We start from the raw sequence: 13,090 nt of genomic DNA, 5'->3' as shown, positions 1-13,090 counted from the left end.
ACCAAATATGAAAGTTTCTAGTTTTGTCCTGACAAGGAATGGTTCATAGTTTGTTTGGCTAACAATATATACAAGTTTGTTCTTTTCACAGCTTCACTCCAAGAAAGAAACTCAGTTCTATTCGTAGTGTGACCAAGGAATATTTATAAAAGCTATTTTAGCCTCTCTCTCGAAACGAATTGTTTTCCTACTGTGAGATTTTGATGAAGAGAACTGAAACTTTTTTTTTTTTAATGTAGTAGCTAGAAAGAAAAGGAGTAACAGAAAAAAAAAATTAAAGTAACTATAAAGTATAAAAGCATAACAAATTAATTATATTGACGGTACAACTCGGCTTTATAAAGTTGTATTGAATGGAGACGTTTTAATAAGCTTCAACGTCTTGTATTGAAAAAAAGCCTTATATACATATTCATGTATGATATAAATTCATTCAACTTGGATTACTCAGAGTCCGCCGTAACTTCTGAATTCCTATTAGTAAATCCAATACACATATACACACACATAATGAAAAAATGGCATCATATCTCATGAAGTGTTCTAGTATAAAAAGTTTCACTCTGTTAGCTATAAATATATATATTAACTCAACATAACCCTTTCTTTGCCAGAACTTAACCCTTTCAAGTCATACAAAAACATTCATATAAACAAATAAGCCGATTTCTCAGCATGATAATACCCAAAAAGAAGTGAAATCATTAATGAGAAATAATAATGGAGCAATAACAGTAGCTTCAAGAGTCACCTATCATAATGTGCTCGATCACCCTTCATCTTTTCTTCTTCTTCTTCCCAAGTAACAATCCAAAGGGACAACTGACTTGTGTCCGGTTCTTTCGTAGAACAATTATGGGAATGAAATCTCTTAAATAATAATGCATTAAAAAGTCAACACACACACACACACACACACACATATATACGAGAAAGTGCATACTATATTGTACAGTCTGAATATTGAGAGCTTCGATAATGATAATGATCTACTGAAGAAGAAGAAGGAAATTTTAAGATACTTTGGAGTAGCATATACAGATCTCACAGGAGATGGTTGGTGGAAGAAGAAGCAAAACTAATAGAAACATTGTTGCTTTTCCATGCGCTGCTGCCATTATTTGCTTGCCAGAATTGTTGATTATTATTTTCTGAGTTTCCCGTAAGATTCTTGGATAAACCCACAACTTGATCCATATTTTCCTCCATTTTAACTGTAGTAGCACCAGAATATAATAATGTCCTTGAAGGTTGGATCTCAACGTTCTCTGATCTTTCAAACTGATATAACCCTACTGGTGCCTCCAAATTACTCAAGAATGTTGCTGCTGGAAACTGTTGATGATGCTGCAGAAGACTTGGTAGCTTCCATTGCTCAGTAGTAACAAAGCCATTGTTGTTATTATTATTTCCAATTATACCACCTGAGCTAGTAGAATTATTATTACAAGCAATTTGAAATTCATCAGCATGTTTGATGTTTGTTGCCCCAAAAACGACGTCGTAGTCACTGTAACTATGAGATGTAGGAGGAGGGAAGAGAAATGGAGGCGGTAAGCGATGACCTATCAAGTTATGATGATGATGATGATCGCTATTAGGGCAACAGTTACTTGAGGAATTATTTGCACTTGCAGAAGAGTTGGAAATAATGGAACCTGATGTAGATGCTACTTTGTTGTTGGGAGATTTTGATGACCTGATGTTAGCTCCTTTGCTTCTTTTGTTCTTCCTTCTGCAACCTCCTCCCACCGGCACGTTCCTCAACGAGCCGCCTCGGGTCCAGTATCGCCGGCAAGTCTTGCAGAAATGGCGGGGCTGAGAGAGGCTGTAATTGTTGTAGTAACAGAACTTGGTGTTGGTGGATTCACACCGCGGACATTTCAGTGCTGTTTCTGGCTGTGCTACCTTCGCTAGCCGAGCTCGATCCGCCATGGATCCTGGCCTCGTGGTCGAGCCTTTGTTGCCACCACAATCACCGTCTCCGACAGGTGGAGGCGGTGGTGGCGGAGGTGAAGGCGGAACCGGGGAATTCTGGGCATGAATAAACCCTTCTGGCTGCTGATCAAGCTGCTGAAGTGTAGAAAATAAAAGGAAAACGTAAACAGAAAAAGAAACTGAATTATGATTGATAATATATATGCGGTATCTTCAAGATAGAACAAAACAAGATGAATAAAGGAGGGAATATATATGTGTGAATAATTCTGATTTCAACAAAGCTAATTTGATTAGCGAATTAAGAAGGAAAAGGAAAGAAGGGAAGGAAAATTATAATAAATCACCTGGTGATGCCAGTTGGGTGGTGGATCTAGGTGATAGATTGGAAGAGAAGAGTAGACCATGGCTCTTAATTAGAGAGAGCAAGTTGGCTTTATGGTTCTTGTCCTCTCTCTTTAGCAAAAGTTTTGATGGGTTCTTTGTTTGGAGAGTGTGTGGGTGGAGGGATCACATCAATACATGAAAGATGATGAGAGAAGTTGCAGAGAAAAATTGAAGAGAGAGAGAGAGGGATCAGAGGGAGACGGAAAGATAAAGGAGTCTGTGTGTGGGGAAAGAAAGGGAAGGGTGTGCTTGGATTGAAGTCCCCCCCCCCCCCGGGTTTAATTTCCTTTTCCTCTCTATTTAATTAGCCATTCTTTGATCTTCTTTTTTGTTCTTGGATTGAAATTTGTGGGGTTGTAGGACACCATCAAGTTCTTCTCTAATTTATTGTGTCTCTCAACATTAGCCCCTTCTTCATAATATTAAATAAGCATGAATATTGGATGTGTCCAAATTAAGTACTGCCTTCAAAATCTCTCGGGCCATTGAATCGGAAAAGTAGTGTCAGTGTAGAAAAGTAGCTACTCAAGATTTATTAATTAGTCTCGTATGCCAGAACAGTAAATAAATTGATTGTGATTAAATAATATATAAGAATTAAAAACTAACTTTATTATCGACCAAAATCTAGTCTAATGCACCTTTTGGTCCATGTTCATAAAAGTTAACATTTAGTATTATAATATCCGGTGCTCTTTTTCATAGGACCCTTCTCATAATTTTAAGAAGAATTAGAACATGTGTCCTAATATATCCCCAGTAAATAGTTAAACTATAATGAAAAAGTAGTTAAAATTTAGCAAATAATTATGGGTAGAATTGTAAAGAAGAAAAGAATTTATACATCAACCAATTTTAATTACTTTTTTAATATTTGCATGAATGTCAAAATTAAATATTATTAAAAGAGACGGAGAGGAGTTCATTAGTCGAAGTAACTAGTCCAAATATATGTGTTAATTTTGAGAACAAATAAACCATGCATGCATAGATAGATAAAGAGAGAAACCCTAGGCGGCTTAATTAATTAAGATTAAATCTGATACTGAGTATCATAATAATAATAGTAGTAGCAATAATAATAATAAGAAGGAGGCCTATCAAAAAAATAATAATAAGAAGGAGGAGGAGGAGGATTGAGGTATTCAAAAAGAGAATGATATTATATGTTGAATTTTAAATTAAAAAGGTGAAGAGTCATGAAGTGATGGTGGGGTGGTCTTGGGTGGAAGAGTCACAATCGTACGTACCTTTGTTTCTCCTAGTCGATCCGTTCCTACAAAAATAATTAAATTAAAGTTATTGTATTCTTCTGATCCTAAATATAAGACCCACACTACAAAATAGGTCTTATATTTAAGACAAAAGGAATATATATTATTGTATATATGGGCTTCTTCATTATTTAGTGAGAGTAATATTTTATGCTTACTTTACACTTATTTTCAGTTCATATGAAATTAATTATTTTCTACTGTGCCATACATACAGGTTGCAATAATGTAGGTTGCAATAATGTAGATTTGGCAGCTGGACAGAGAAAGATGTAATTTGATAAGATCATAAAGTTAGAATAATCAAAGCTTTACTTTGTAATTAATTAATGAACTACTTAAGCATATTGATCTTTTGTTTCCACTTTCTTCCCAGAATCATGCAGTGAGTTTTCAAATGAAAAGGATAGTAGCTTGCATTACACACACCCGGTGTATGTATTCATACATTCATATTATTTTATTCAACATATAATTTGATTTATATAATTTAAAAACGTGACGTATAGCTAAGGAGTTTTATTTACAATTTTAGCCCTTATAATTTTATTCAATTTTTATTATGTGTAACTATAAAATTATTAATCAGATATTTATGAGATACATAATTTTTAATTTTATTTAATGCATTATTCACCATAAGGATAAAATTTATGTAATAATTTAAAAGCTAATAATAGAAGGGTTAAGGTTTATCTAATATCTTGAAATATTTTTTTTGAGTGCATCCAACATTCTAAAATTTTTTGTAATTTATTCAACACTCTGAAGTATTTCTACAAGTGCATTAAGAAAAATTTTTAAAAAATCAATATCAAATCTTTTATTTATATTTTGATTGAGAAAAATATATAAATTGAATGAAATTAAAAAATATTCAACAAAAATAAGAGTAATCCAATAATTTGTGAAATCCACCATTTTCAATCCGATCTATTAACTGAACAGATTATTCATTCAAAAAAAAAAAAAGATTTGAATGATAGAACAAAAAACACCACATGACTTGAAGCATTCTCCCGTATATTAATCAGGATTTAAGAGACACACATATTATTGATGATTTTTTTTATATTTAAAGGACATTATAATTTACAAAGTTCACTATGTAATAATAACTTAATTTTTCTATAATGTTATATAAAATGGTTAAATATGATACAAATTATTAGATAAATATTTTTATCTCACACACAGAAATATTCATGTTGAGAATAACTATTGATCGATTGCTTCCTATAAGCAGCAAATAAGGTATGATGTTATGAGTAATTAATTTAGATGAGTCATGGTCTGCCAGATTATTGAAATTGAGAGTAGAAAGTGATGTAGGGTTTCACTGATGTGTGACATAGAAAGCATATGAAAACGTGCAAATTAGATGTCAATTATCATCAGAACCATCCTTCCAGAGAATAACCTTCATCATATAATCTAGCTATACATGGGACGACAAATTTAAATTTACAACTTGTTATCTTCTGTCTTAGCTTTAATATTAAGCTGCCTCCCTCTGGTGGGATCGACACAGGTATAAGTTGCTGGTCAAAAAAAAAAAAAACACAGGTATAAGTTGTCATTTCTTTATGTTTTTTTTTAAAATATTAGCATATTATACTTCACCCGATATTATATGTATGATACAAATATAACCATATTACCTTATTAAAATATTAAAAATATTAGTTAAATTAGTTATTTATAATAAATATATATTGGCTACCGTAAACTACCATATTTAGTCATATATATTAAAACTACCCTTAGCGGAAACCTTTATAATTAATAATATTTTAAGGAAAAACATCATAAATTTGAAAAGCAACACGTTTATATTTAGGACTAAATTCAACTCACAATTAAATTTTATATTAAGGATCAGAGTCAGTATTTTATTTTCTAAAAACACCCTTATTTTATGAAGAGAGTGGATGAGAGAGAATGAGTAAAAAAAACTAAATAATTAATGGAATGATGTAAGTTGTAACATGTAATTAATGAGACAAAAATGAAAAAAAAAATAGATATTACATAAGACCGGATGGAGTAAATGATTACTTTTAAAGGTGGCTCCACACAAACACAAACTAATATCTGTAGCATTTTCTCCCGCAATTTTTTTATAAGATTCAAATTTTTGAATCCATCCAATTCTTTTTAATTAAAAGATATAGTTTGGGATTTTTTTAATTTTAAATGCGTTTTTATTAATTCTATATCTAATTATTTATATTATCTTTCATCTTTTTCTCAATGTTTCTCTATCACATTTACCCTCTTATAAATAAAAACATATTTAAAAAATATTTATTTAGTATTTATTATTTTTAGCTAATGTTAACATCAAGCATTTTGATCAATTGGACCTTATAAAAAGGATTAAATAGTATAAAATTTATTTAATGACATGGGAAATGCCGACTCCCAAAAATTAAAAAACTTTAACCCACTAATTTCATTTTTATATTTACTAAATACCATATTAAATGCTTGGCCGGAAAAAAAAAATCCCTTATCAAATGATGTTTTCTATTAATTTTCAGTCATGGATTACGTGATTTTTTTTCTATGATTTACAATTCTCTGAATTCATGAACGGCTTGCATTGAGCTTTGTATTTTGTGCCTCTTTTTATTTCACCGTTATAGTTTTTATTTCATTCACCTTTCTTTTACTGCTTCATCACTCGATATAATACCTATTTGATTAGATTAAAAAAATTAGATATGTGATTTGAATGTTTTTAGTCGCTTTGGATTAAATAAAAAATAAATTAAATTATGCAGTAAAGCATAACTCGGGTTGTGCCTCTTCAGGAGCCTTTTATTTATTCTTAAGTTAACTAAGTGACAAAAGCATTAAAAAGGATGGATTTGAAAAGGGATTTTTCTTTTTATGAAACTAATTCTGAAAATAAAGAAATAAATCTAAACTGCTTTTTTTTTATGGTATTTTTTTAATAAAGAGAGAATGAAAAATACAAATTTGAATTTCAGAAAATCAGTTATGAGAATGCTTCTTGAAAACAAAAAGTAGCTATCCTTGCTTAATAAAAATATGGGAGTCAAATAATGCATAAACTTATAAAGCAACCCCAAACACGGTTTGAATCAAGTAAACTTAACACTTGACTACCTTAAAAACTAGATAATAATCAAATTATTATGTTACCTTTAAAAATCACTTGATGTGCAATTTAAAATTGAGTTAATAAAACTTGATTCCTTCTCAAAGAATACTCACAAAGACACCCAATTGTAGTTCATGCCAATCATAAAATTCAGCAACATGCCGGATAAAATAATCTTAATGAATACAAAGGAAGCATATATGAATTCAAATTCCAAGTAATACAACTCAAATTAGACTATAAAAATCCAATTAACAGAAATTATAACGCATAATCTCAGTCTCTAAATCAAATAAGAATGCCCCTAACACAGGAAAAATCTACTGAAGTTCAAAAGAAAATTAATTGGAAAACTAAATACTCTCCTAGTTAAAACTCCAAGCTCAAGCTACTCCTCTATCTCTAAGAAGCACAGTGGGATTAGCTTCTCATGGCTCTAGAAGAATCCACAATATGTTTGCAATAATGAGAATTTATGGAGGCTATGGAGAGAGAGTGGGTGTAGAAGATTTCTGCAGAAAGAAACAAGAAATAATGGAGGCCGAAGGTGATGATGTTGGTTGGTTGAAGGAAGAAAAGGGGAAAACTGGAGGTGAAAATTTTAGCGTTGTCGGCGTGTATATGGCGCTGAGGAGAGGATGTGAAGGCTGTGTATGCGTGTGGTTGGGAATATGGCACTTGATGGTGTGGACATGTATGTGAATCGAATTTGAAGGAGGATTGGCGGCCTGTGTGGAATTCCTGGGTGCTTTTTCATGAATCAATAAAAATATAAATAATATAATAATCTGATGTGTCAATGTTCAAGTTGTTTGTGTCTCCATTTTTTTTTTTTCTTCCTTTCAGCTTTCCTATTATTTTTATTTTTTTGAAGCGTGTAAAAAATAAATTGAGATACTATCATAAAGCCCAAAATCAATTATTTAAAAGGAGATAAAAATATGATAAAATTTCTTTTTAAATTTCTAATTTTATGCAATCAATATTCAATTCAAAATATCCATAATCAAGCAAATTATCCCACTTTAATTAATAAATATCCCCAAAAAGATATCAAAAAATATATTGAAATAGGAATTTATCAACTCCCCCACATTTGAACTTTTGCACTCATAGGCAAAATAATCAATCACACAAAAAATCAAGACTAACACCAAGGGCAATTAAAGAGTTATACAGATTCATGAAAGGGATATAATAGTCCAATCAATGACATCTAACAAGCTAGAAAAATTCATAATTAAAACCAATACAAAGGGTTAGTCAAGTATGCAATTAACCTTGAAAGTAAACAAATGCGAGAAAGCACTCAAAGGATAATGACTATATGAACAATACTTTTGGCAAACAACTCTTTCTCAGTAGGTGTATAATTACATTGAGCAGCATCCCAAGTTTTTGCAGCATAGGCAATGACCATAGAGACCTTGCCATCTCTTTGGCCAAGCATTGCTCCACCAGCACCATTAGAAGCATCATAAGACAGTTTAAAAGCAAGTTCCCAATTAGGGACAGTCGTAATAGGAGAAGTAATCAGTTTATGTCTCAGTTCGTCAAATACATGCTTACAATTATCATAAAAAACAAAGTCAACATCCTTCTGAAGCACCTTTGACAAAGGCAAGGATATTTTGCTGAAATCTTTCATGAATCTGTGATAAAAACATACATGCCCCAGAAAGGATCTTAAGTCCTTAAGTGAAGAAGGGTAGGGCAAGGAAGAAATAACCTCAACTTTTGCCTTGTCAACCTAAATACCATCTTTAGAAATCATACGTCCTAGCATAATGCCTTGAATTACCATGAAATGACATTTCTCATAATTCAATACAAGCTTCTTCTTAATACGTCAGGCCAAGATCTGATCAAGACTAGATAAACAAGCATCAAACGACTCACCATAGATAGTAAAATCATCCATAAAAACATCTATGCAATGCTCAAGAAAATCATAAAATATAGACATCAAGTAGCGCAAAAAAGTACAAGGAGCATTATAAAGAACAAAAGGCATCTTCCTATAAGCAAAAGTACAGAACGGGCAGGTGAAGGTGGTCTTTTCCTAATCCTCAGGAGCTATAGGGATTTGAAAGTACCCAGAGAACCCATCTAAGAAGTAGTAATGACTCTTCCCTACTAATCTCTCTAACATCTTATCAATAAAAGGAAACGGAAAATGATCTTTCCTAGTGGCTTCATTAAGTTTCCTATAATCAATGCATACCTGCCATGAATTCCAAACTCTAGTGGGGATTAACTCGTCATTGTCATTCTTAACTTAACTACAATCAACCCACTCTTCCTAAGTACTACCTAAACCGGATTAACCCACTCATTATCAAAAATAAGATATATGATCCCTGTATTCAAAAGTTTGGTGACTTCCTTTCATACAACATCTAGGACTAGTGGTTTAAGATGCCTCTGGGGCTATCTAACAAGTTTAGAGTCCTCAGTAAGTAGTATCCTATGGGTATAAATAGTTGGACTTATTATAAGCTAATGTCCACCCAATCACCTCTCTATTTTTCCTAAGCACACAAAGCAACTTACCCTTCTTATTAGCAGACAAAGCATTTGAAATAATTACAAGCAAGTGTTCATCATGCTCAAGGAATGCATATTTAAAATTAGAAGGCAAAGACTCCAATTCAAGGATTAGGGGTCGAACAATAGAAGGGATTAACTTAGGGAGTTTAAGAAAATAGAGAGAACTCCCTTTTGAAGTCTCAACTGGGTGACTCAGATTCAGCTCATTTGAATCCACCTTTTGCTCATTGGCTTTTCCAAGTGTTGAGTCAACTTCATGTTGACCTATATCAGTAACAAACATAGGATTTTCATCCTTCACACCTACATCACAACTAGAAATAAGATCTTGCAAATATTTCAATGTGTGAGGAGAGATGACAACATGAGTAAAAAGTGCAAGTGAAATATTCTCATAATGCACTTTATCCTTGAGTAAAGGTTACCTCGATTGCTGATCAAAGATATGTATAGGGGGAATAGCTAGAATTGGCCTCTCTGTTGAGCCAGCATCATCAGTTCCAGCTATAATCTCAGATTCTATGTTGACAAGAGTATCTGCACATTCAAGAAGCAAATCATTTTCCAAGCCAAGATCACTTACAAATGTAGAGTTAGTATCATAAAGAGAAAAATTATAAATATATGAAATGGAGAGGGTACTAGTAATTTCAAAATCAGGATATATCATGTCACTATCACAAGCATCAGAAAGAGAGTATATAAAAGGGAGAGAGGAAAAATACTCATCATAAGTAGTGGCATCATCAAGCTTAGAAGAATCATTCTCAACAGGCAAAAGCAAGTAGTTATCATCATACAAATTCAATTCAAAATCATCTCTTGCTTCCTCAATAGCCAAATTAATAGTATTAACACCCAACAAGGAGTAATCCTCATAAGGGTGTTTCATGGCCTCATACATGTTGAAACATATTTTATGATTCCCAACCTCTATGGTTATGGTACCATCCTTCATATCGATAATGGTGTTTACTGTTCTAAGAAAGGGTTTGCCTAGGATAAGATTAGACTCACTAGCTAACTAATTAGACACATCTAGGACAGAGAAATCAGTTGGGAAGACGAGGTCTTTCAATTTAACCAAGATGTCCTCTAAAATACTATCAGGATGCCTAATAGACCTATCAACTAACTTTAACACAACACTGGTGGGTTTGACTACTTTGATTCCTAGGGCGATGTAAACAGATTTAGGCATTACATTAATTGTGGCCCCTTAAATCTAGCAGTGGTATAGGAACTGGTGTAGGCACCTAGATCTTGGCACTTTATGCAAAGTCAGGGCTTGAAGATAGTTGATACATTAGACCTCAATTGAACTCTCTCATTATAAGGTCTGGACTTTTTCTTATGAGAACACAAATCCTTCAGAAACTTACAATATGCGGGTATGCTAATCATGTTGAGAAAAGACATGTTTACTTCTAATATACTAAAGAATTCAATCATTTTCTTTTGGATTTGATCATTATGTAGTTTCTTACCTCTAAGGTAAGCATTAGGGAAGGGAATGTTAGAAATCTTTACCTCCTTACCTTTTGCCATTAAGGCTCCTTGCTTGGTTGATTCGCCTTTCTCATATGTGATTGGAGCTTTTTCATTGATCTCTTCCAAAAGTGGTTGACTTGTCACCTGAGATCCTGTCCCATCAGTAGACCTTGCTCCATCTTGAATAATTTAAGCATTCTTGTTGATCAGTTCTTTCTCCTTAGCACTTTCAGAGTGTTTCAACTTCATAGGAGTTAACGAAGGGCTATCATATTCAATTTCCTCTCATCATCCTCATCAGAGAACTTGACTGACCCTCCTACTTCTCAGATTGATGGTATTAAAGGATTTGGGGTTGATCACAGTGTTTGAGGGTAGTCCACCTTCATTCTTAGCTTGCAAATCGCTCACAGTGTTAGAAATTTGAGTCAGGTGAGATGTCGATCAAAGTGTTATTCTTCATTTCCAATGCTTTAAACCTTTTATAAAGGTTTGTCATTTGAGTACTATCATTTACCCTATCACCTTGCATTTTCTAGAGAATCGAAGCAATATAGGAGAATTGGCTATCATTCAAGGCCTTATCTTCCCTTACTGGCTATCCATATTAATGAGTTGAGCAGCCATACTCTTCAAAAGTTGATTGGTCTCATCACTTTTTGGCTGAGAAAATGAACTATCTTGAAGTGAAACGACCATTCTTGAGGTGTCTTGAAACTAGCTAGAAGGAATACCAAATCCAACATTGCCTTGTGAAAAATGATTCTGCCTTCTAGCCTCATTATTCCTCCAACTAAATTTAGGGTTATCTGTCCACCCCTTATTGTACGTGGTGGAATATGAGTCCCATTTCTGATTGTTAACGTGACCTTGATACATGGCAGAAATTTCCTCAATTCTAGATGGGCAAACACTGCTAAGGTGCATAGGCGAACCACAAAATTTACAACTTGGGGCTACCAGGACTTGAGAAGTACCTATAGCATTATATTGTTTTAGGCCCCTTTCATTTTCTAGCTTCTCCACTCTTCTATCAATTTTCTCCATAAATAACTTTAATTCATCATTAGAAGAGGAAAAAGTTACTTCCCTTATAAATTGCCTATCTTTAGTGCCATGCTGTTGATCAGTTGTAGCAATTTTCTCAAATAAGTCCCACGCAACTTGTGGAAGTGAGATCAAGTATCGAACCATTAGCAATAGTATTAATAGTTCTCTGATGAAGTGGCAGAAGACCCTCATAGAAGTATTGAACCAGATTAGATTTGGAAATCTGATGATTAGGGCAACGAGCCATCATAGTGAGAAACCTGGTCTAATATCCATAAAAAGATTCTCCTTTATCTTGTTGTGCACCAAAAATAGCTTTCTTAAGCTTAGAAGATTGGGATATAGGGAAGATCTTTTCAAGAAATGCAGTCTTGAGTTGCTCTCAGGTAAGTGTAATGTAGTGTTGGGGAAGTATTCTTAGCCATTCTTTAGCTTTTCCTTCCATGGTGAAAAGAAGGGTTTTCCTTAAAACTTCCTCGACATTAGCAACATCTTGGGGCTTCATGGTGAGCATACCATCATCATAGTCTCAATGTGTCCATAGGGGTCATCTCCTGAAAAGCCAAAAAATTTAGGCAAAGCATTACTCAAATTACCTTTAATTTCAAAATTGGTATTAAAATTGTAAAAACCATGAGGATCAAAATTCACAGTAGAGTTGTTTATTTCTCTAAGACTCCTTAGATCTTCACCATTATTCCTAGGCCCATTGTTTTCCCCATGATGATTATTGTCCCTATTGCCCCATTTCTATTTCCACCATTTTCACCATTACCTCCATTACCAATACGATTAGCCATGTCTAGAACTCAGATAGGCATACTAGGGATGTACTACTCTAAAAGAAGTTTCTTATCACTCTTTTGACCCTTTTTCTTATTTTTCTTTTTAAGTTGTTTCAAAGGTATGTCAAGCTCACGATCCTCAAGTAGGGTTTCTTTGTTGCTAGTCATGCACAAAGAAATTTAGACAATATGCAAAACAAAATGAAGGTCCAAGTACAAATGGAAGGATGCAAAATGCAATGCAAGGTATGCCAAAACTAAAATAAAATAAAATAAAAAATTAAAATAAAATAAGGATTTTTTTGAACTTTTTTAAAAGAAATTTTAATGATATGCAACCAAAAAAAAATCAAAGAGAATGCAAAGAAAAAAGAAAAAGGAAAAATTGACACTTAGTTTACTTAGGGAACAAATACTTGGCTCCTTGGCAATGACACCAGTTGATTTGAACCTTTTTAGTCACCTTTAGTTAAATCATAAATAAA

The 13,090-nt window shown here is 33.1% G+C and overlaps 1 protein-coding gene across 5 annotated transcripts; it reads right to left on the bottom strand.

Annotated features, from left to right (window-relative positions):
• Window positions 1-561: 561 nt before the first annotated feature.
• On the bottom strand, window positions 562-2,559 carry LOC114754066 (dof zinc finger protein DOF2.4-like). Of its 5 annotated transcripts, XM_028942806.1 has the most exons (3): window positions 2,286-2,559; window positions 1,659-2,073; window positions 562-1,565 (listed from the first exon to the last, which is right to left on the bottom strand). In XM_028942806.1, the coding sequence occupies exons 1-3, from the start codon at window positions 2,343-2,345 to the stop codon at window positions 1,045-1,047; spliced, it is 996 nt and encodes a 331-aa protein (XP_028798639.1). In that variant the 5' UTR covers window positions 2,346-2,559; the 3' UTR covers window positions 562-1,044. The 5 variants fall into 5 exon arrangements, with proteins under 5 accessions (XP_028798639.1, XP_028798635.1, XP_028798636.1 ...); XM_028942802.1 differs by having other exon boundaries at window positions 562-2,073; XM_028942803.1 differs by having other exon boundaries at window positions 562-2,070.
• Between the last annotated feature and the right edge of the window lie 10,531 nt (window positions 2,560-13,090).

This window comes from Neltuma alba, unplaced genomic scaffold (genome assembly GCF_004799145.2).
Source record: "Neltuma alba isolate B1F8T4 unplaced genomic scaffold, ASM479914v2 tig00010062_pilon, whole genome shotgun sequence".
In the NCBI taxonomy this organism is placed as follows: Eukaryota; Viridiplantae; Streptophyta; class Magnoliopsida; order Fabales; family Fabaceae; genus Neltuma; species Neltuma alba.
The sequence above is the reverse complement of the archived record's forward strand: the minus strand, read 5'-3'. Positions and strand labels throughout refer to the sequence as shown.